General features: G+C 50.1%; 2 protein-coding genes across 4 annotated transcripts in view; one reads left to right on the top strand and one right to left on the bottom strand.

Annotated features, from left to right (window-relative positions):
* SAMD8 (sterile alpha motif domain containing 8) overlaps positions 1 to 16,426 on the bottom strand; it is a gene marked incomplete at both ends in the record, with an annotated part of 52,818 nt that extends 36,392 nt beyond the window's left edge. The window contains one exon of the mRNA XM_079709454.1: positions 16,403 to 16,426. The remainder of the gene's footprint in view (positions 1 to 16,402) is intronic.
* On the top strand, positions 8,973 to 22,025 carry DUSP13A (dual specificity phosphatase 13A; the record flags this gene model as incomplete). 3 transcript variants are annotated; one of them, XM_079709472.1, is made up of 4 exons in its annotated part: positions 8,973 to 9,121; positions 19,340 to 19,513; positions 20,919 to 21,139; positions 21,823 to 22,025. In XM_079709472.1, the coding sequence occupies 4 exons, from the start codon at positions 8,973 to 8,975 to the stop codon at positions 22,023 to 22,025; spliced, it is 747 nt and encodes a 248-aa protein (XP_079565598.1). The 3 variants fall into 3 exon arrangements, with proteins under 3 accessions (XP_079565598.1, XP_079565599.1, XP_079565600.1); XM_079709474.1 differs by lacking the exon at positions 8,973 to 9,121 and adding an exon at positions 18,097 to 18,461; XM_079709473.1 differs by lacking the exons at positions 19,340 to 19,513; positions 20,919 to 21,139; positions 21,823 to 22,025 and adding exons at positions 10,111 to 10,328; positions 11,594 to 11,793.
* Positions 22,026 to 24,434: the final 2,409 nt, after the last annotated feature.

Genomic DNA, 24,434 nt, shown 5'->3' with positions numbered 1-24,434 from the left:
TACCATCAAGAGGCATTGCTCAAACTTAGTTCCAACTCATAGATAACAGATAAACTAAAGTAGCTGACTGTTCTGTACAGAGTGGAACAAAACATTTCTTATCTTTTGGATGGACTCCGGTGAGAAATTTTTGAAAACTATTTTTTTAATATTTATTTTTATTTATTTATTTATTTGCTTGCACCAGGCCTTAGTTGCAGCAGGAGGGCTCCTTAGTTATAGCATGCCTGTGGGATCGAGCTCCCTGACCAGGGATCAAACCCAGGCCCCCTGCATTGGGAGCGCAGAGTCCTAACCACTACGCCACCAGGGAAGTCCCTTGAAAACTATTAAAAAATGCAATTTTCAGCACATCAACTTGTTCATTTACTAGAAAATTTCTTTTCTCTCCAAATTTAATTCATACTAATTAAAGATGTCAGCAGCTTGACAGCAAAAGAGCTCAGCATATTTCCCATGATCTTATCTCCATACTTAATACAATGAAAACAGCTTATCTGGTATTTCTTAACAGTAGCATGGCTGTTCTTTAATCAATGAGCCTTTAATGCATACCAATGGAGTGATATGCATTAAATTATCTTCATGATAATATAAATAACTCATTTACTTATTAAAACTCAGTTACCATAATAAAACTGCAAATACTGTATATTAGGTTTAACAAACTAAGCACAATCAGCCCAGAACTGCAAAAGGAGACAATAACTATCAACAAACTTTTTCCCTATTCTGCCTCACTGAAGCTATTTGTTTTGTCCTATCCTATCTTTGTGACTGACCAGCTGCAGGACAATCTGGCCAACTACTGGAAATGATGACTTGACTACAAGGAGCATCACCATCTATGAATCACCATTGACTCAGTGCCTGTGACAAATATGATGAATTGGCACTTGGGATCCTTTCCAATCTCCCTCTAGTTGTCTTTTGTACTACAGAGGTTAAAAAGGTAAAAATTATTCCCCAGGATCCCTTGCAACTAGGGTTCTAAACGTGAATTAGGTTCAGCCAACTAGATGCTCTGACATGAGAGGAAAGCAGAAAGTGAAGTAGGGGCCATTTTCCTGAAGTTTTGGGTATCCACAAGAAAGACTATTGAAATGTTGGTTGTATGTGAGTGTACAAGTAATTCTCCAGTTTCTAGTCACTGACTTTGTGTCAGGAAGCAGCTGCAGTTGTAGAGTGGCAGTACTGGCTTTCTAATGCCTGCATCACAGATATGATTATGTGTTCTTTGTGTGTGTGTGTGTGTGCATGTGTGTGTGTTAAACTATACATAACTGAATATTTACTATTTTAACCATTGTTAAGTGTACAGTTCAGTGGAATTAAGTACATTTACATTGTGCAATCATCACCACCATCCATTTTTAGAACTTTTTCATCATTCCAAATGGAAACTCCATATTCATTGAACAATAACTCCCCATTGTCTCCTCCCCTGTGCTCCTGTCAACCACCATTCTACCTTCTGTCTCTATGAATTTGACTATTCTAGATACAATAGTGGAATCCTACAATATTTGTCCTTTTGTGTCTGCCTTATTTTCCTTTGCATAATATCTTCAAGCTTCATCCATGTTGTAGCATATATCAGAACCTCCCTCCTTTTTAAGGCTAAATAATATTCCATTCTATGTATATATCACATTTTGTTTATTCATTCATCCATCAGTAGGCACTTGGGTTGCTTCTAACTAACTCTTAGTTATTGTGAATAATGCTGCTATAAACATAGGTGTATACAAATATCTTTTCAAGTCCTGCTTTCATTTTTTAAAATTATCTATCTATCTATCTATCTATCTATCTGGCTGCGCCTGGTCTTAGTTGTGGCATTCGGGCTCTTAGTTGCAGCATGTGGGATCTAGTTCCCTGTCCAGAGATCAAACCCGGGCCCACGGCATTGGGAGTGCAGAGTCTCAACCGCTGGACCACAAGGGAAGTCCCTGCTTTCACTTCTTTTGCGTATATATCCAGAGGTGGAATTGCTGGGTCATTTGGTAATTCTGTTTAATTTTCTCAGGAATCACCATACCATTTTCAAAGCAGCCGCATCATTTTACATTCCCACGAGCAACACACAAGTGTTCTAATTTTCCACATCCTTACCAACACTTGTTATTTATTTTTTTTAACTAATTAATTATTTCTTTTTGGCTGCAATGCGTCTTGATTGCTGTGCTCACAGGCCTTCTCCAGTTGTGGCGAGTGGGGGCTACTCTTCATTGTGGAGCGTGGGCGTCTCATTGTGGTGGCTTCTCTTGTTGCGGAGGATGGGCTCTAGGTGCGTGGGATTCAGTAGTTGTGGCGCTCGGGCTCAGTAGTTGTTGCTCATGGGCTCTAGAGTGCAGGCTCAGTAGTTGTGGCACACAGGCTTAGTTGCTCCGTGGCATGTAGGATCTTCCCAGGCCAGGGCTCGAACCCATGTTCCCTGCACTGGCAGGTGGATTCTTAACCACTGTGCCACCAGGGAAGTCCCTATTCAGCTTTAAAAAAATCCCATCAAAAATTTTTAATCCTAAATTAAAATCTTTTCATTGAGCAAACAAAAACTATTATATTCCCTTTATAGTTATCAAAAGGTAGTTTACTTTTTCTTAGTAAGCAATGTTTCCAAGTATCTGTGAATCTGCTATAATTACAAAACAGTTTCAAAGACCCAGAACCAGTTCCTACCAGTTTTGAAACTCTAGCAGTGATCTTCTACCATTTTACTATGTCCCACTGAGCAGCAGGATTTGGGGTAGCACATTTGAAATAAATTAAAGTGTTTCTTCAGTTACATTATCATTCTATTGGCTGCACTTTAGCCTTGGGACATTTTTTTTTGCTGCACAAACCATGCACTCTTATATACCATTATAAAAAAGGTTGTCATGTATACCAAAGAACACAAACCTTTTCTGACTCCAACTTGCCTTTAAACTAAGATTTCCACTATCTGGTTGTACCTAATTCTCTACCACATTCAGAACTGTCTCAGTTCAATGAATAAGAATCTAACAGGCAACACTGTGCAGGTTATATCCTCAGTTGCAGTAAAAGTTTTTACACAATGGTCAAAATTTAGTGGTAAGTTTGATGAAAAATCCTTAACCTGGCAAAATGCCAGAGCACACCAGTAAAGAAGCCAAGTATATAAAATTCAAATTTTTATTCTAATCATTAAAATAATATTTGGGCAGGCTAGTAGTGGTCTGACAGATTGACTGGTAAAAATCTTCATTTTTAAATATGCTACACCCCCAAATCAAATCAACATAATAGAAAATGAGAAACTTTCTCAAGACTTCAAACTCCATTACAATATTGTGCAAATATACTGGATTTGGCCCCAAAATTTAATGTATGGTCTGGCAATCTCTGACTTTCATACCAATGTTGTATTGATGAAACTGACATAGATTTAATTTAGTCTCAAAGTTCCACACTAAAGCCAATTTGTAGGCATTTCCAATAACTCAGTGACACAGTTTAACTTACAGGAAGACCCTAAATTAGCAGAATTCATGGTTCTCACCTCCTACTAGAACTTACCTGTCAAGAACTTTAAGAGAACAGAAAAAAGGGTCAAGATAATAGATATAGGGCTTCCCTGGTGGTACAGTGGTTAAGAATCTGCCTGCCAATGCAGGGGACACGGGTTAGAGCCCTAGTCCGGGAAGATCCCGTATGCCGCGGAGCAACTAAGCCCATGTGCCACAACTACTGAAGCCTGTGCACCTAGAGCCCGTGCTCCACAACAAGTGCAGCCACTGCAATGAGAAGCCCTCACACCGCAACAAAGAGTAGCCCCCTCTCACCACAACTAGAGGAAGCCTGCGCGCAGCAACGAAGACCCAATGCAGCCAAAAATAAAATAAATAAATAAAAATTCCTTGCCCCCAGTGCCAAATCTAAGAGCATTAAATAAATAAATAAATAAATAAATAAATCTCTTGTCCTCAGCCACAATTCAAAAGCTACACTAAGCCCACAATAAATATTCAAGACAAATACAAACATAGGTCTCTGCCTCCACAACATTCTTCTAAGGTACATATCATAAAACACTGTTTAACGGTGAAACACCGTGCTGAAACTATTATGACGAAGATTTCCTAGTTTCTACCATCCTAAACAAAAGCCAAGATAGACTCATATTATGTTACATTCTGCAGTGAGGTGATTTTATTACTAGTAGGGCCCAGCATTTAGTAAAGTAACAAAATATTTCAAATATGGAAGCCTGAAGTCTAGACTCAGCTAGGTTAAGATCCACTTATGATGGTGCTATGTGTATGGGAGGAGGGGGTACAGGTCTGTCACAAATCCATATGCACATATTCAAATGACAAATTACCAGTGACAAAGGCAGCATGTAAACACTGAATTGCTCTCAAAGGGTGCCTGGCCCATGCTCCTCTAATTTTTAGTTAACCTCCTGATTTCTCAAAGCCAAGAGAATCATAAGACCTAAAGTAAGAATCACTATTATGATTAATGGCTGTGCTAGGTACATCCTACTATTAACACCATAGTATTACATCAGGCCTGGAGGTAAGCATTTTGAAAGAATAACTAGTTAATATGGCCATTCTTATAAGACAAAATAATAATGATGATATTCATTAGAACATCTGTGATTCAACATTTTCCCAAAAACAATGTTCAAATTTCATTTCTCAGAAAAGTCATGAAAATGTCTCTAAGTCAGCTACGGCAAAGTTCTGAAAAAGCACTGAAGATCTTAGTGATTAACAAAATAAAAATGTTTACAAGTAGTTGTGCAAAGTAAAGAGTCTTTGCAGAATGGCGATGATGCTACTGAAATCAAAAGTGATTATCTAAATATATCTGCATGTTCTGCCACAGCAGTCATAATGGCTTCTTCTGGAGTAATATACATTTTCTTGCCTTAGAGAAACTGCTCTACCATAAAACTGATTTTATTTACAACTAAGTGGCTGTGAAAACTGTCAAGGCAAAACAAAGACTAACTATTAGGGACGCTAATGTATTAACTGTACAAATTCATGTAACAGTTTCTTTAATCTTGCAGTAACATTAAGATATAACCTTAATAGAGAGTTCTTATATTTTGGTTCAGTTCAGCAAATTTTTACATGCCAAGACTTTTATTTAGAGCTAAGTATGAAGACAAGGTCTCTAGAGAATCTCAGTCTAGTGAGGGTAAATAAACATAAATAAACAATAGTAATACTATATATACTTCTTCAACTAAAGACTGTACTAATTTAAAGAAAAAGGAGTTAATCTTTTAACAATAGCTAAAAGCAAAGTTAAGAATTCACCTCTCCTTTGAAGAAATAATTATTAGTCTACTGAGCATTTGAAGATATGACATATAGTCAATATACATAAATTAATTTAACAGCTTGCTGCAATCAGTAAATAATCATCTCATGAAGATTAAACCGTTGGATACCCATTTAGACTAGAAATACTTGATTAAAAGTTTGTTTTGAAATGCCAACAACTTTGCAAACCTATAATAGGATAAAAGGTTGTAAAAGTAAAACAACATATGAGACATGGCTAAAGTCAACACTTCACAAAGACATGTTATAATTTAACAATTACAAAAGAAAATTAACCTATTTCAACTAAAGAGAGTATAAATACTGCAATCATTATTTTTCTGGCATAATTATGGTTTTGGTACGATGTCTTCTATAAAAGGCATCTGTGTACCCACCTATCCCAGTTCTGTTAACTGACAACTACAAGCATCGTCTATTCTTATTCTTCTAGATAACTCTACTAAAAGTATTATTCATACAACATCTGCAAAGCATTGGTCCTGCAAATCTGTCAAGGTACCCTCCTTCCAATTTTCAAGACACAACTCCAATTCTGGAGTTACAGGTGAGAGGAACATCTGGTAGCCTCCTGGACTGTGGTGATTTCACATACCGTTTTATGTACCTTTTTAACCCAGACACTTGTATTGACCGCATCTTTACCCTGTGGCCAATATGTGTCAACTCAAGCTACCAAAGTGAAATCAGTTGATACTGAGTATCTGTAAAAACTAAGTGTCCAAATTCTTGTTTCCAGTTTAGTTTTTTTAATTTAAAGGTAATGTATTAAATCTTTTTTTTGAAAAAAGATAGTCTAAACTTGTCTGGTACTTAAGATAAACTTAAATTTAAGAAAAATACAAAGAAAAAAAAAGAAACGCACTATTACTGTTAGAAGAAAGCCAAATGATTATCTTTATTTACAGAATCACTCCTTTCACTATCTTTTCCAAACATCACTTCCTTTTCACTACTCCCCCTAGTCCTCTGGGCAAATCAGTGTTTAACATCAACCCTCCCACCCCAGATTCTTAAAAGTATTCACTGTCCACAAATGAGAAAGCCCCATAACCCAAATACATTACCCTAGTGATCTTCCATACTTTGAAAGACACCTGTGAAAATGCCAAAGCCCTAAATCTGAGCCTCCAAGGGCTCCTTTTCTTTCTTGACCCTATTTCTCTTTTTCTGGCCTTTAAAGCCAGACGACTTGCCACCCAATAGCCCTTTCCTATTCAAGCCTAAATCCTTCCCCTAATTACCACCATCCACTCTGGTCAGAGATCTCGTCAGTCCCACCCCGGTTCCCTCTCTCTGACCCGGTGGTAACATTGACCCTGGTCCGGCTCCTCTGATTCCGCGCCCCCAGTGCCAAATCTCAGAGCATCTCTTCCCCCGGTCCCATATTCCCGCGGTACCCCTTCGGTCTTTTTGCCTCACTACCCGGCTTTCCAAAACCTTCAAGCCCCTGCCTCTTCAAGGCCACATTTCCCTCAGCCTCCCACTCCCTCTCGCTCTCCCCTCGACCTCTCCTTACCCCTCTGTCTCGGGCCATCGTCACGCCCCTCAGGCCCTCGGCTCAACAACCTCCATTTCCATGCTAAAGGGGACTCTCCACGTTCCCTCAGCGGTCTCCCGGGGCCCCTCCGGATCCCTGTCCGTGGCAGCCCCCGGCTCCATCCCCGACTCTCCACTCACCCTTGGCTGCAGGCGCCTCCCAAACCCCTCTTCCCCGCCTCAGCTCCTGCTCACCTCCGCGGTCCGAGTCGGGCTCCCCAGACCCACCTCCGAGTCGGCGTCTGAGCAGCTGTCGGAACCCAGCGCCCTCCGAGCCTCGCCGGAGTGAGACGCCTCAAGAAGCGGCGGTGGAGCCCGGGTAGGAGAGCCGAAGTGGACCCTGGGGCGGTGGCGGCTGCGTGCAGGCATTGCTCCGGCCGGCCCTGGTCTCAACCGCGCCGACAGCCGCTCGAATCCGAACCGGAACTGCTTCGGGAGGCGGGGCCCTACCGGCGGGAGGTGGAGCCCTAGGGCGGGGGCGGGGCCGAAACCGGAAGGGACGCGGGGCTCAAGATGGGCGCGAGGGGAGAACGGAGACTAGAAACCGCAGCAAGGAAACCCGAGAGCGCATGCGTCAGACCCAAAGCCGAAGTGTGAGAAGATGAGGGGCTAGCAGAGATGGGGCGGGGCTTATGGGAGTAGCAAAGAGTGTTTGGGGGCCAGAGGAGGTTATCCTAATTCCTTTGGAGGGAGCCAGCTCCTCTCCAACTGCCAACCTCCAATCATTGTTACCATTTATTACCCCTTTATTCTCTGATACTCCCTATGCCAAATGCCATATAAATATCTCACTTAATCCTTGTGCCACCTCTACAGAGTATTACAACACAGAAGGGCCAAGAAACTTGCCTGAGGTTGGGCAGTTAATATGTGCCAAAGCCAGTATTCCTACTCAAATCTGCCTGACTTCAGAACCTTTGCTCTTCTCACCTTACTATACTGCCCCATCCTGAGGGAAGCCCCCAGCCCCCAGCCCAGGCCTAGCATTGGCGTAAACCAAGTCCAAAACCACCTGCGACCTGGGCTCCAGCCCCTTCTTGGCCTTGGTTTCCCAGGCGGTGCAAGGCAAGACTTCAGTGGCTCTGATGGGGGTGGGGACAGGTTCTGGGGTGGACATGAGTGCAAACTGCTACCATGGAATGCCCTGGTGTGGCCTTTACCCTCGAGCCAGACTCAAAGCCAGGGGCAGCTGGGAGCCTCCCCACTGCAGCTCATGCCCCGGATCAAGCCTTCATGAAGTAATCTGAGAGCTGGCAAGACATCTCACTTCTTCATCCCATAACTAGCTCTGGCAGAAGGACAGATACAGACCTTTCTGTTTCTGTTGTGAAGACCAAAGTCCTTATAGGCAGAGGACTCTCCCTCCCCCCCGCCAAATATTTCTGATGACAGCCCTTTGGTTCTTCAGAAAGACTAGGGGAACTTTCATCTCCCTTCTCCCCGCTTTGAAATATGTGGCCCATTTTAGCCTTCTCTTTTGAGAAATCAGCCATTTTCATAACAGAACCACTGTTCAAACCTTCCCCCATAAACCCTGTGGGCACCCTTTAGATGAGGTCCTCCATGCCTCCTCGCCACTTTTCTCCGACTCTATAACGCAGGAACCCTCCCCTGAGCCCCATAATCCAGAAGCTCATCCAATAGCCATACAATTCCCACTTAGTTTGTGACCCAGGCCTGAAGAACTTTTCCTATCACGAATCCTTGGAGGCAACCACCTCCTCTGCACCCCAGATCTCTACTTTAACTCAGTCCTCAGAACCAAATAGCCTTACACAGGAGTCTAAATCTATTAAACATTTATTATGTGTCAGATGCAGAATATCCTTTGTTTCATTTAATCCTCACAATTATCCTTACGTTAGAGGTGAAGAAACTGAGGCTGAGAGGTGACTTGCAGAGGTATGTCTGATTCCATGTTGTCATGGAATTTGGGGTTAGGGGGTGGCTTGGGGAGGAAAATGTCCTGTTCTCTCTAGAGGCCCCTGTGACTTGCTGAGTCACTTGCTGCTGTCTCACCTGTCCCTGCCAATCTCTAGGAAAGGAATGACACTGGAGAGGCAGAGAGGAGTGACCGCAGAGACAGAGGGGCAGGTGGGCTGGCCCATGGCGGAGGCCTCGCTCCCACAGTTGAGGGGAGATGCCGAAGCCACGCCTTGCCCCAGTGTCCTGGAACTAGAGGAGCTCCTGAGGGCAGGGAAGTTTTCTTCCAGCCGCGTGGATGAAGTTTGGCCCAACCTTTACATAGGAGATGCGTGAGTGGTAGCTGACTGAAGGGATAAGGGGGTGGAGACAAGGAGAGACAGTTCCTGGGGTCTTCACCAGAGATGGGGGTGGTGTGGGTACAAGGGCAATAGTTCTCTGAGCTTCCCAGGCCAGGGACTTTCTCCAGTACCCCTCTGTACTGGGGACAGTGCAGTGAGCAGGTTCAGCCACCAGGGGGAGCAGAGACTTTGCCTGCCTGAAAGAAGGGAGCTCCCAGAGGTTCCCGGAGTCTTCTGGCACATCCAGAACAACTGGAGGGTCCGGGGGCGGGGGGCAAAGGACTGGGGAATGGTGATTTGGGGTATGAGATGAGGTGGAGAGCTCGCCTTTCCGATTCCAGCCTCCCTCCTCTGGACACAGAGTGGGTGAGGAAGGCTGACTGAAGGTGAATCAGGGGAGGTGTCACCTTTAAATATTTGCAGATTAGAAGCAGGTATGGGGCTTTCCTGGTGGCGCAGTGGTTGAGGGTCCGCCTGCCGATGCAGGGGACACGGGTTCGTGCCCCGGTCCGGGAAGATCCCACATGCCACAGAGCGGCTGGGCCCATGAGCCAGGGCCGCTGGACCTGTGTGTCCGCAGCCTGTGCTCCGAGACGGGAGAGGCCACAGCGGTGAGGGGCCCGCATACTGCAAAAAAAAAAAAAAGCAGGTATGAGGTAGTGGCCAGGAGAGGCCAGATGTGCATGGTAGGGCATGGGGCAAGAAGGGAGGTGCAGCTGGGTCCCAGGGCCGAAGCAATCCTTTTCCTTCCTGTCCTGGCCAAGGCAGGGGTGGATTGCCTCAGGAAGCAAAGAGAGGCTAAAGCTAAATCCCTTTACCACCAGCTCCCCTACCAGAAAGCTCCTAGGGTGGGGCTGTGAGCCACAGACCCCATGGGTTCCTTCTGGCTCCTTTTGGACCCTAATGGATTCATCGCTCAGAAGCGGGGGTCCAGACAAAGCCTTCCCGGACCTCATTGCTCCCCTTCCTCCCCTCCCCAGGGCCACGGCAAATAACCGCTTTGAGCTATGGAAGCTGGGCATCACCCACGTGCTGAATGCTGCCCATGGGGGCCTCTACTGTCAGGGCAGCCCTGACTTCTATGGCAGCACTGTGAGCTACCTGGGGGTGCCAGCCCACGACCTCCCTGAGTTCGACATCAGTGCCTACTTCTCCTCTGCAGCTGACTTCATCCATCGTGCCCTCAGCACACCTGGGGGTAAGACTTGGGGTCTGAACCCATATCCCATCCTGCTCAGTCATGGGGGGATGTCCAGTTTCCCCTTAAACATCAGTGTCCTCACACCCCTAGTTTTTAAAGGGCCATCCATCAGCTTTTTAAAACTCTCTGCTCAGTGTTCCAGCACTTTATCCAACAGCATTGCTTCACAGATAGGGAAACTGAGGCCTAGAATATAAGGTCATGCCACGAGTTAGGAGCAGCCCTGGGGCTAGAAGCCAGGTCTCCCAAACAACAAAACAGTTCTTTCTGTATCACTCAGCCTTGGGACATTGCCATCTGGTACCTAGATGTCTGGCTTCTGCCCCAAAGTACTTTCGAATGGAAAAAATCTTCTAATACCAGGGGTACAACAAAGGAGCCTGGGGAAGCTGCTTTATGTTCATCCTGGGTGAGAGCCATGCCCCTTGCCACCTGACCCCGGGTGAGCGTCTTCTCTGGACTTCAGTTTCTCCTCTGTGTCGTGGGAAAGACAAGACTATGGCTCATAGCACTGTTCAATCCAAGGCACTCTGACATTCATTTTCCGTCACCATTCATTCACCAACTATTATCTTCTCTGTGCCAGCCACGGAGCTAGATACTGGGAATCCACACTTAGGCAAGGCAGGGCCCCTGGTGGAAAGACAGTCAAACTGTGAATTATTACGAGCGCTACTCAGATGAGTGAGCAAATGTGAAGAGCAAAGGGAGGTGAGGGGGGGACTTCCCTCTACAGCAGTATTCACTGGGCCACATGCAAAAAGGATGAGCTGCTCTGATTCAAGTGATACCGTGAGTGGTCAGGAAGCCATGTCTCAGCCAAAACCTGACAAATGAGTAGTAGATGTTCGTCAGACCAAGAGAAGGGGAAAACTTTTACAGGTAGTTGAAATAGCATGTGGTAAGGCTGGAGGCCAGGGACCATGAGAGCTTCAAGGAACTGAAAGTTACCCAGTGTTCCTAGAGCTGAGGGTTGGTGGGGGACAGCCTGAGGTGAGGCTGCAGGGTCAGCAGGGGCCAGTTCACAGAGGGTCCTGTGAGCCACGTTGGGGAGTGTGGACCCCATCCCAAGGGAAGGCATAATAGGTGCTGGTGTGCCCATTTGACAGAGCAGGAAATGGAGGCCCATACATGCTGAATGATTTACTCAGGGTCACAGAACATACCCAGGGCAGAGGAGGGAAAGGAACTTGGGTCCCCACCTCAGCCCCTGGGTGGGCCGGTGGGTGGGAAAGGGTCTTTCAGCAGGATGTCTTCCTCAGCCAGGGTCCTGGTGCACTGCGTGGTAGGGGTGAGCCGCTCTGCCACGCTGGTCCTGGCCTACCTCATGCTGCGCCAGCAGCTGTCCCTGCGCCAGGCAGTGATCACCGTGAGGCAGCACCGATGGGTCTTCCCCAACCGAGGCTTCCTCCACCAGCTCTGCCGGCTGGACCAGCAGCTGCGGGGTGCAGGCCGGAGCTGAGGGGCCAGGTGAGGGTCGGGCAGGGTGTGAGGGGCCGGGGCTGGGTGCAGTTAGCAGTGAGAGGTCAGGTGAGGGCTGGGCAGAGGGCGAGGGTACAATTGGAAGTAAGGGGTTGGGTGAGGGCTGGCAGGGGACATGGATGGGACCAGTTCAGAGGTTGGAGATCAAGGCTGTGTGTGGCTGGAAGAGAGGGTTGAAGGGGACCTGGCCCGTTCCCCAAGCTGCTGGGCTCCCTTCACCAATCCAAGGTCTCACCTGGGACTGGCTGAGGCACCCCTCTCGTAGGACCCTCTTCTCCAGCCCACCCAGATTCTTCAGATCCAGAGAAGATGGAAAGGCTAGGAAAGAAAGGGGTGGAAAGCATAAAATGGAAGAAGTGAGGCCTTCCAACCCGGTCCTAATGCTGATCTGTCCTGCCTCCTTGGCTGAAAGCCTGTGGGGCTCACCTGAACCCCACCGAGGCAGCAGCACAGCCAGTCCTGCACCTGAGGGCTGTCTGGCCCTTCCCACGCCTCTGCACACCCTCCTCTCAGGTCTGGAACCCAGCTCTAGGGGAAAGGTGTCCTGCAGCTATTGCTCCAAGCTTAGTTAATTCTGTCAGCCCTGCGCATCCATTCCCACCATGGGGAAGGAGAACAGGTGCTCCTGCCACCAGCCATGACCTCCTCGCACAAGCCCTGCTTGATATAAAGTTCTTCTGTTGCCATGCCGTTCAGTTCTCTGCCTTGGACCCAGCACCCCACTCTCTACCTTCACCCCACCCAATGTGATCTCAGAGACCTACAGAAGGACCCTCCCTAACCTCCCTCCCTCTCTGGTCCTGGGGACCCCTTTAGGACATAAAGGTTTTCCTGAAGTCTGTCCATTTACCTTCTGCCTTCCTCCTGTTCCATGTTCAATGCATTTGGAGCAATAGCGCCCGGTCTTTAAGCTGCCTAAGGGGAACAGATCCCCAATACCTCCTCTTCCCAAGCCACCTCCCTCCCGCTGGAGGCCCCAGCGTCCCCAGCTGCCCAGTAGAAGGAGTTGGGCTCCCCTAGCAGCAACAATGCTTCTCAGGCTCCCAGCCCACAAATGGTTACCAAGGTGCTGCTGCAATTTCTTTGGCGTCAGCTCTGTGTTTTCCTCCAGCTCCACGGAGAGGCAGGGGTGCCTCTTTCTGGGGTCAGTGGCTGTGAGGGTACCAGATTGTGAAGGAGCTGCAGAATTCCTACTGCCCATCTTCTCCCATCATGTCCAGGCTGGGACTGTCCCCAACAGCCATCTTCCTCACACTCACATCCCCACCGAGGGCCATCGGTGGAAGGTTAAGCCTCCAGAGCTGCTCTCCACTCCCCCTATCCGGCCTCCAGCTCCTGCTACCCATACTGCTCCTTCCTTCATCTCTCCTCAACCCTGACTTTGGCTGTGCCCCACCACCCGCTGGCTCAGAAGGGCTGCCAGGTGGGAGTGGGGCACTGGCCTAGGCTCTCCTGGGAGTTAGAAGAGCAGCAGCTTCCTCCTCCTGGCAAGAGCTTCCCTGGGGCATGGACTGAATCTCCCCCTGCCCCCACCCATAAGAGGTGCTTTCGTCTCCGAATGCACAGCCAGCCCAACCAAGGGGAGCGTTTGAGCAATATCGACCCCTTCCCACATGCTGTCAGGACGATGAGCATCTTGGGGTCGGAGATTAGGGCAGGATGGAGGGCGAGGTTTAGAGTTTGGGGCTGAGTGTAAAGGAAGAAAATGAGAGTTGTAGCTGGCGTTGGGATTAGACCTGGGGTGAAGCTGGGCAGGAAACTGTCGTGGGGAGCTCTGCAGGTGTGGGAGCCAAGAGGCGGCCAGGAATGGCATGTTCCCATCCTGCTCTCTTTCCTCTAAACAAGGTTTGGGAACCTGGGAGAACAGCAACTCTCTGATCATGCCCAATCATCCCACTTCCTCGGCCTGGGGCCCTTAAATACTCTAACCTCAGCCCTCAGCATCTCTCCCTTCGGGCAGCTAGCTTTGGGAGAATCATCTGGACTACAGCATTGCACAATTACTGGGAGTGCATCCAACAGCTGGAGCCCCAGGAGTTGTGCAGTGAGCAACCTGTGTGAGTGTACACAGCAGCCCTGGGGCTGGGGACTCTGAGGGATGAGGGGGCTTTGGGATGGTCATCTCTCTCCATGAGCCCTGGGCCCCAAACTTGCCTCATCTCTCCCGGCACCCGTACCCACTTGACCTTACACAGAGGCTCAAGGCAGAAGCAGGCTTAGCTGGCAGCTCTTGTCCCTGCCCTGATGAGTCCCGGCCAATCTGAACCGTGGTTTACCTGCCTGTAACATGGAGCTCATCTCTCCCCCAGAACTGGTCCTTACTCCCTGCCACAGGGCTCTGCCACTTTGCCACCCTGGCGCTGGCCCTGCTGGTGCTGCTGGAGGCTCTGGCCCAGGTGGGTACCCAGAAGATGGTAAGAGACCAGTGTGCGGTCCGCCCTAGAGCCTGCAACTCCATGCGCTTCCTCCTGCTGCCTGCACCCCCTCTCAGCCACTGTCTCCAGTTCTCACAGGTGGGAAGGGGCTGCCCTCTCAGCCAGGCCCTGAGGCGCCTCAACCAGGAGGCCCAAGTTCCCTCAGGAGTGGGGGAACACGGGAGGGGGGATTCTAAGCGTTTATGATGGCCCCTGGCCACGGCCGTCTCCACCAGCTCTCCCCAGGGCTCAGGGAGCTCCAGCAGGGGCCAAGCCCTAGCTCCCTGGAGCTCGGGCTTCAGAGACCTCGTGGAGGCGTGGCTACGGGTATGCATACGTCTGTGTGTGTGTCAGTCATCTGGGAGTATGAGTGGGGAAGGGTATTAAAGTATGAAGAGGGTCTCTGGAGAGCAGGGAGTGTTCTTAATAGGCCCAAATCCAAGGTCCCTCACTGAGCCGTTAGCCTTGGAAGGAACTTTAAAGACCATCTCACTGGCCTCAAGGAGCAGTGAGGCCTGTGCAGGAATGTCTTCTGGGGGAGGGAGGAGCTTGGCAGAGGGCAGAGTGGTTTGCGGACACACAGCTTCTGACTGAAGGCCGGGCCTGCTCCAAAGACCTGCTCTGAACTCCACTTATATCTCTGTCTGCCCCCACTTCCCTCAGCCTGAGTCTTCTGGATCTTTATCCTGGGCCAGTCCTGTAATCCTCGGCTCCCAACTGAGGGCCCCTGGACCTGGGTTCTGATGTTGGCAATGCTGCCAGTGTGCGTGTGATCTGGCTGTTCTCTTCCCTGTCCTCCTCCATGGAAGATCCTTGTAGCTTTAACTTTCTGCCCACGCTCCACATCACCCTTGAAGGCCAACTGACCTTTCAAAATGGCTTATTCAGTCTTCCTTCTTCCTGCCTCACAAGCAACATCCACATCCACACATACCACAGGCAGACCCCTGCCAGACTGCCTCTGCTCCCAGCAGGGCCAGATGCCTGGCTGGGCTTGGCACTGACCATGCCAGGGGACCAGTGGGTGAGTTGGGAGTGGCAGGGGGAGGCCAGAGGAGGGGAGCAGCACATCATGCTTTATAATTAAACTCCAATCAAAAAATAGAAACAGCATCAAGCGTGCAGAGACAGGCGGCTGGAAGCCGGGAGCAAAAAGTGCCCGTCAGAGAAGACCTCAGCCTGGGCCAGATACCCCCACAGGTGGGTGAGTGCCCCTATTTCAGGGGGGCTGCAGAGCATGCTGGGTAATGAGGGCCAGGACACCTGTGCCTGTGTGTGTGTGTGGGGGGGGTTAGATTTGGGGAGGGACTGGGTCAGAGATAGAGGCACAGACAAAGCAGAGTAGTCAGAATGACCTGGGCTTGAATCCTGGCTCCCACGCCTATTGGCTGTGTGACCTACGGCATATTGTTTAATCTTTCCGAGCCTCGGTTTCCTCATCTGTAAAATGGGAATGATAATATCATCTGCCTCATAAGGGTACTGTGCGGATTCAGTGAAAAAAAACGTAAGCATTTAGCTCTGATACATAGTACGTTCTTAGTTAGTGGTGAATATAATAATTATTGCTGGACAGAGAAAGAAAAATCAAGAAATAAAAAGAGTTAGAGACCAAGCCTCATTGGCCCATGGGATATGGCTGAGGCTTGAAAGGGAAAGAGTAATAATGGCGATGATAATAATAGTAAGATGCACCATTTATGGGGCACCTACCAGGAGGAAGACCCCGTGGGAGGTGCCTTGAACATTTCTTTTTTTTTTTTTTTTTTGCGGTACGCGGGCCTCTCACTGTTGTGGCCTCTCGCGTTGCGGAGCACAGACTCCGGACACGCAGGCTCAGCGGCCATGGCTAATGGGCCCAGCTGCTCCGCGGCATGTGGGATCTTCCCAGACCGGGGTACGAACCCGTGTCCCATGCATTGGCAGGCGGACTCTCAACCACTGTGCCACCAGGGAAGCCCTTGAACATTTCTTATCTCATGGAATTCTCACAGCAGCCCCACTGAGAAAACTAGCTCAGAGAAGACTACACAGAAACAAGTTCCAGACTTGAGAACTCGGCTCAGGTCTGCCCTCTTCCAAGGCGTGCACACAGAGTGCAGAGTCCCAGGCAGCTCACCACAGGCCACCCCTGCCAGCCACCTTCCCCAAGGCTTCCTTCACCAGACTCCTCACTTGTCCTGCCCTGAGATGTCCAGCCCCAGCTGTCCTGTGGCCACAGTCCCTGTGGTCTGCCTTGGGGGGAGGAGGAGGAAGCAGGGAGAGTGAACAGGAGGGACGACCAGGGGGAGCACATCTGGACCTTCAGGGAGAAGGTGGATGGCAGACAGAGGCCCCCTGCCCTGCGGAGGCCTGGACCTTGGCCTGAGGCTACGGGCGTGCTGGGTGGTGTGTTGAGAGGCTGTTGGAGGAGCACAAGCTCCTGTGAGAGGCGGGGAGACAGAGGCAACCGGGGAGAGTGACACAGAGGGGAGGAGAGGCACCGACAAAGGCAGAACACAGGTGTCTGAGCTTGTAAACAGCAGCGACTCAGGAAAACCGTTGCCCTCGGAGGCAGCTGCTCAGCTTAGGGAGGAGACACAGGAAGGTCACAGGAGGAGTACCAGAGGGAGTGGGGAGAAGAGCCAGGTCGGCCCTGTCCCTGCTGGATGCTGGGCCCAGGCTTCACCCTGCGGTGGCTGAGGAGATGCGGAAGGAGGTGTCAGGCCGGGCACTCGGCATTTAGGTCTGGGGATGGCAGAAACCAGGGGGCTGCTGCAGCCACCAACTCCCCTTCTTTGGGTGTGCCCGGAGCTTGAAGGATGAGTCGCTGGGTGGGGGCTAGGTCTGACTTGACTGAAAAGGTGGGCTGGACCCTTGTGGGATAGAGCAGACAGGTAGGGGGTACATCCATGAGCGTCAGGTGTGAGGTCCAACGTGAGGCCTAGCAAGGGGTACCCCTAAGTCCGAGGAAAAAGCCCCCTTCTCCAGACCTGGGCCTAGGCCCCGAAGAGGCTGAGGCGTGAGCCAGTAGAAGAGGCTGGGCCAGTAGAGGGGTCAGCCCTCATCCCTGACCCCTCTACTGGCTCCTTCTCCTCCCAGGAGCCTCCAGGAGGAGCAGGGACAAGTTCTGTCTCAGCTGGAGCCTAGCTATCCGCGCCCAGGCACCGCTGGGCTGCAAGGCACCCATTAGCCACTGGGTGGCAGCCTTACCCCACACCAAGCTCAGAGGCCTGCAGCGGCACCTGCCAGACTTCCCAAAGCCCCATCGCACCCGACCTGGGGCTCCTGCAGGCCCAGCTGGTAGCTCCAGACCAGTGTGGCTGTTGGACTCTCCCCACCCCAACACGATACACTGTGCTGTACCCTGCAGTTTTTGCAAACCCAGCCACTCCTCTCTCATTCTCAGGTCAGACCCTCCAGAGATTCCTTAAAGTCAGGCAAGGCCAGCATCTTTAAGTTGAGAAAGAGAAACCGCGGCCCAGATAGGAGCAAAGACTTGCTCTTGACCTCAAAATTAGCTGTGGCCAGGCTCTCCACCCTCCCTCTAAAGTTCTCTTCCCACCAGTTCACATAGCCTCCCATCTCCATGGGGAGTTCCAGGGCCAAGAGCCTTTAATCGCAAAGAGACACCAAGCAGAGAGGGGTCTGGGCGTTTGGTAGGTCTGCACTTCAGTCAGCAGTGGCCTAGGTCTGCTCTCAGGCCCCACCCCCACGGGCTCCAAGGGGAGGACCTGGAATTCTAGCTGCTTCATAGTGTTTGTGTTCCGGGCGGAACCTGCCGCAGCCCTGTTCCGCTCATGTGCTGAGTCCTGTCCATCCACACCTCAACTCCCAGCCCCAGACCATGCCCTAGGTAGGAGGCAGGCAGCTCAGCCTGCCCTGAGAGGTCACAGTGGGGGATGAAAGGGAAAGCCGGGTCTTCGCTTCCGCCCTGCCCTCCCACTGCTCGCTGGGTGAACTTGGCCAAACCGGTGGCCTTCTGGGTTCCCATTTCTCTTCCTGCTCCTGGCACCGCCTACCAAAGACCAAAGAAGTTCTTCCCAGTTTGTACCTTCCCTAGTTACTGGTTGAGGGGACCAGGGACAGTTAGCCAAGAGAGACACTCCTTCCAAGCCCAGCACAAGACCCAGGTTCTGGTGCCACTGACATCCCAGCTCTGCAGGGTCTCGGACCCCCTCAGCCAGCTGACTCCTGACACAAGCCAACCCACGTGGGTGAGGCCTGACCTGCAGCACTGGCCTGAGTCATGGGGGTAAGGAGGGAAATCCTAGGGCCTATAGGAGATATGGAACAGCTACACTAGGATTCCCTGTAGACACAGATGAGTTAGTGACCACCCTCTGGAGTCCCTGAAGGTGGTAACTCGAAGGCTTGGGGATGGAACTGAAGGAGCACAGAACTGGACTGAAACCCAGGCCTTGCTCCTTAACAGCCATAAGACTTGGAGCATTACTTAAAAATTATTCTCTGTGACCTTCATGTTCCTGCTTCAGCTTCCTCCTATGTATGACAGGGACCTACCATGCGTGAGGCACCAGGCCCCTAAGAGGCATTAGCTCATTCAGTACTGAAGTGCTAACAAATGTCAGTTCATAGCCCAGGCCCCTCCCTCCAGAGATGGGCTCTGACCTTCAAGCACCTGAAGATGGGAAGGGATGGGAGTCTGAGGACCAGCCCTGGAAGTAGCAGAGAAGGGGGCTTGAGATGAGCTGCCCAGTTGGCGGGGGTCTTCCTAGGTGCCCTCTGAGGGCCACAGCCATCTGGAGTCCCCACCCCTACGAAGTCCCAAGTAACCAGAGACTTAAGGGGTGGGGTCTGCACTGGCTAGTTGTTACAACAGGGAACTCCAAGAGCCCCTTGAAAAAAGCTTCCAACATCAGGGGCCTCTGGAGAGGGCAGGAGAGAGGGCTTACCAGCTCCACAGCGGTGACGAGGGGTTGATTCCCTTGTTCCCTGGGGAAAGGCCTCAGCCCCAGCTGAGCGGGTTAATAGCCTCATGTGAAATAACTGAGGCCCTTCTGAAGCATCCTAGTGGCACCTGGGCACTGCACCATGCCTGGGCCTCCGTGTCAGCTGGACCCACCTGTGGGGAGCCTGCCCCTCGCCACCACAGTTTCCACTCTGTTCCAGGATGGACTCACTGCAGAAACAGGACCTCCAGAGGCCCAAGATCCACGGGGCAGTCCGGGTGCCCCCCTACCAGCCACCCACGCTGGCCTCACTGCAGCGCTTGCTGTGGGTCCGTCGGGCTGCTGTGCTGAGCCACATCAACGAAGTCTGGCCCAACCTCTTCCTGGGAGATGTGTAAGTACGATCCACAGTGGGTGTTGGGGAAAACAGAAGGGGAGCCCCTTCCAGAGCCAAGGGGCAGAGTTGGCACCCTCTTTGCCTCCAACCATCTCTTTCCACCCGTTTACTTCCTTTTACATTATTATTACTTTGTGGAAATAGAACACACCTAAGAAAAGTGCACAGAGCATAAACGAACAGTTTCACCCCCCAGGTCAAGAAATAGGACATTAGCTGTGCCCCAGAAGCGGAACCCTTCTCATCATAACCCTTTTCCCTGTAGATAATCACTGAGTACTGAAACAATAATTTCCTTGCTTTTTTCTTTTTAGTTTTGCCATTTGTGTTAGTTTTGCCTATGTTTTAAAGTGATAGGAATAGAATCATATTGTGTATTTTGTGCCTGGCATCATTTGCTCAAAACTGGGAGATTCGCCGACATTACGTGTAGCTATAGTTCATTCATTTTTGGTTGCTATATATTATTCGTTTGTATGAATACACCATAGTTTATTTATTCTATCTGAGTTGTTTCCACTTTGGGGCTATTATAAACAGTGATTCTAGAAGCTAGTACATGTGCCCTGGGAACACACACACGTTTCTCTAGGATGTATATATAGAGTGGAATGTGAGTCATTTTCCCCAAAAGTTTTCTTAAAATTTAGAACATATGGATGAATATATGTGGATTTTATGTTTTCCTTAATATTTAGAAAATATAGATCAATATCCTATTAACAATATGGCAAATATTATCCCCCCTACACACACAGATAACCAATAATAAAATCCTTGTTGACTTTTTAAAAATGCATACAAAAATGGTATCGCTTTATAATCCCATCTTGTAATCTGCTTTATATAGAAAACTTTTTTAATGGAATTGCACAACATACTTTTAAAACACTTTCAAACAATGTTCTGTTTTGTTATCCTCCATTTTTCTCAATATAGCACCAACACCTTTCTTGGTTCACCAGCATCTATCTACCACATTTTAGTGGTTGTGTAGTATTTCTTTATCTATACCATAGTCAATCTTCTCTTATAGGCTATTTAGTGATTTTTTTCCCCACTTTTTCTCTATCTTAAACATTAGATCCAGTTTACATTTGTCTGTGAGCACATTTGGGATTCTTTAAGTCCCTAGGAGACCTGCTGGGGCACAAAGTAAGTGTACATTTTTGAGGCTTCTGATGCCATGTGGCCGACCTGCCTTCCAGAAAAGTTGGGCTGAGTGAAAGGGAGTCTTGAACTCTTACTAGAGGAGCCCCTTCACCCGAGCCAGTTCACTGGTTCCAGTCTACCCTTGGAGGAGGATGGCAGAGGAGGCAAGGGGGCAAGTTCCAGGCCAGCCAGAGCTGACCCAGTGAGCTCTATCCCACCTCCCAACTCCCCCCGTGCCCCCCGCCTCCAGGTACGCAGCCCGGGACAAGAACAACCTGACCCAGCTGGGCATCACCCACATCGTGAATGTCGCTGCAGGCAAGTTTCAGGTGGACACGGGTGCCAAGTTCTACCGTGGAATGCCCTTGGAGTACTACGGCATTGAGGCTGATGACAACCCCTTCTTCGACCTCAGTGTCTACTTTCTGCCTGTTGCTCGATACATCCAGAGTGCCCTCAGCATTCCCCAAGGTCAGCTGCTGGGGAAGGCACTGGGGTGGAGGTGGGGTGCAGGCAGGATCTGGGGCTATCTACTTTTCCAGTAGCATGGATGGTGGGGTCCTTCAGCAACCCTCCCACCTCATGGGGCTCACTACTACCATTTAGTGAGCATCCCCTTCAGGGACACCCTGGAAACCAACAATCATAGATATAACTAAGGTCCAGTGTGGTCGTCAGGGTAACCATATCGCTTGGTAAGAGGCCAGGTGTTGGGCAGAAGGTACAGGACCTAGAGAAAACTGCTCAAGAGCCTTTGCTAAGGTGAGGCCTCAGTGTAGAGCTGCAGGGGCTGGGGAGAAAGCAGAACTGAGGGGAAAGGGAGGGAGGTGGACACCCCCTGTAATCTGATGCAAACCCAGGGGACTCCAGGAGTACTGACCCCCCAACATGCTAGAGTGGCAAGGGATGCCAGAGGAGGCACCTTGCACCAGGAGAAGGGAGTCCCAGCTGCTAACCTTCGCCCTGCCACTAACTTGTTTTGTGACCTTGAGCGAGTCCCTTTCCTCTCTGGGCCTCAGTTGCCCCATATGACAGTGAGGACAGTGTCAGTATTCCAGGATGCTGTGATAGGTGGGCAGAAGCATCCCTGATTCCCTAAGAGGCAGGAGGTGTGTGAGAACAGGTAGCTGATGCTAGGTTGGGTCTCCCCGCAGGCCGCGTGCTGGTACACTGTGCTATGGGGGTGAGCCGCTCTGCCACGGTTGTCCTGGCCTTCCTCATGATCTGCGAGAACATGACGCTGGTGGAGGCCATCCAGACAGTGCAGGCGCACCGGGATATCTGCCCCAACTCAGGCTTCCTCCGGCAGCTCCAGGTTCTGGACAACCGACTGGGGCAGGAGACGGGGCGGCTGTGACCTGGTGGGCAACCAGGAACCCTGACCCTCCAGCCAGCATGGCCCACCCAACCAGCCTGGCCCTGGGAACCTTGCTTCCAGTGACCTTGAGATGTAAATAGTAAGTGGGGGCTTAGCTGAGGCAGAGGCAGGGAGAGCTGGGTGGTGACCTTTAGCAGGTGGATCCCCCTGACCCAATCCAAAGATTCTTTATGCAGAAAAGAGTTCAGTCTGTCTCTATAATAAAAGGTTCATCATAATAAAGACAGGAGACCTTCTGGTGGTTTGTGGGGCAGTGGTCACGAGGTTCCAGAAGGCTTGCCAGCCCATGATGGCAGCCTAGAGGTGCAGTCTGAGTCAATTGTCTGAGTAAAGACCAAAGTTCAATGCATCACCATCCTTTCCATGCCCACCCTGTATCAAACACCGACTATCAAAACTCACTGTGCACAAACAGCGCCTCCTGAATCCGGTCAGTCTTTTCATTTTCGTTCTTCTTTCAAAAAGGACTGACTAAAGTCACAGAAACCTAATAGAAGCATTAAACGAGAGCACAGGGGTTGGGGAGGAGACATGCCAGAATTCCTGGTGAAGGACGGTTATATGATGGGGCAACATTTGGCTCTGAGTTTCTTACTGATTGTACCCTAATAAAACAAAACAATGTCAAAAGCCCATAGGTTCCTCACCTGTACGTGAGGTATTTATGAGGATCAGATGGGCTGGCATTCCTTCTCCCTCTCTGGCTGTTTCCATGTAGCCCTGGCCTCCTCCGCTGACCCTTAAACATCAGGGTGTCCGAGGACGCTGGCCTCTGCCTCTTCTCTCCTTCAGTGTTCTCGCTCTCCTGGGGGTCCTCTTGTTCCCACAGCCTCAGTTCACACCTCTAGGCTGATGGCTCTCAGACCCCTATGGTGGCCCAATTCTCTCTTCTGAGTTCAGAATCTCTGTATCCTACTGGCCACCTTCACTTGAATATTGAACCTGAGCTTGAAACTGAACTTTTCATCACCTCCCACCCAGACCCACTCCTTTTCCTAGTTCCCATTTTAGTGAAGGGTTCTGATAGGCCTTGTCATCCAAGTCAGTGGTGGACTTCTGCCACTCTTCCACTTGGCCTACCAACTCTACCTCCTAAACAGGGCTCATACCTGCTCACTTAGCTTCATCTTTGCTGACTACCCAAGTTCAAGCCACCTTACCTCTCACCTGGATTCTTGCTCAGGCCCCTGATGGTCTCTCTGCTTCTAGCCTCGCCCCCTCCAATCTCCATGCGGGCCCCAGACAGCTTACTAAAAGGAAAATCTCATCACATCACCCCAACACTTACAACCCCTGAAGGACAAACACCTTGACAAAGCATAAAGATCCTTCATTTTCTGAGACCATTTCATGTCTCCAGACATATCTCTTCTAATTCTGTTCCCATACATGCCATGTAATTAAGAAATGCTAAATACACTTGCAGTTTCCAGAATGTACCACCCGCTTACCTCTTGGTGCTTTGCACATGCTTCAGGTTGCAGCACCTGAATGCACATCCTCACCCATTTTTGTTGGGGTCTCTTTGAGGTCTCAGTTTAGATGTCACTTCTGGGGACGCCCCTGGACCCAGCAAACCTGAGTGAAGTGTTTTCCCTCATGCTACCAAAATGTCCATCCACCCCTTGTGGTATCACCTGTCACTCTGAACTATAATTGCTTGGTGCCTTGTCATTCTCTTCTAGCTGGCTGTCTCTCACCAGGCTTTCCCTGGGCTCAAGGTCCCCATGACTCCCACACTCTCTGGCTATGACCCTGCCATCAGGTAGAGTTCCGTGTTACTGGGCCCTCTCTACAGGGGAGCGGACTTGCCCCTGGGACTGGGCCAGCCTCCAGAGGGCACCTCGTCTCCCCCCAGCTCCACCTGCACACAGCATCTCACCATTTGGTTACCCTGACACCCTCTTCCCAGCTCATCTTGTCCCCTTGGGCCACCTTTGACTTCCCTCTTTGCTCCCCTGCCAAGGCTCTCTGGGAACAGCCCTGCCTTCTCCTGGGAACTTAAGGCCCTTTGCCCTTCTCCACCATCTGCTCTATTTCCAGAGAGCAAGTGCTTTTCCTTCGTGCAAATCCAAAAAGGGGCACCCTCTGACCAAACCAGCCTTTTAGGCAGGAGCACTCCTGGGCAAACAGTTTGGTCAAGAAAAAGGTGTCCCTTCCTCCCAAGTAGATGTAGTTCCAAGTTATGGTGCCCAACTCAGTGAGCTGAGCACAGGCTGGGTTTTAGGCCCCATTTACTCCTTCTGCAATTTATAAACTGCAGAAACGTAGACAGCCCTCTCTGGGCCATAGGGATTAATATCCCCATTTTACAGATGAACAAACTGATGCTCAGAGAAGCTAAAATGAGGCTGGATGTTGCCTCCTGGATCCAGGATCTCTGGGCTC

Source organism: Hyperoodon ampullatus, assembly GCF_949752795.1.
Source record: "Hyperoodon ampullatus genome assembly, chromosome: 1".
In the NCBI taxonomy this organism is placed as follows: Eukaryota; Metazoa; Chordata; class Mammalia; order Artiodactyla; family Ziphiidae; genus Hyperoodon; species Hyperoodon ampullatus.
This window is presented reverse-complemented; position numbering and strand designations above follow the sequence as displayed.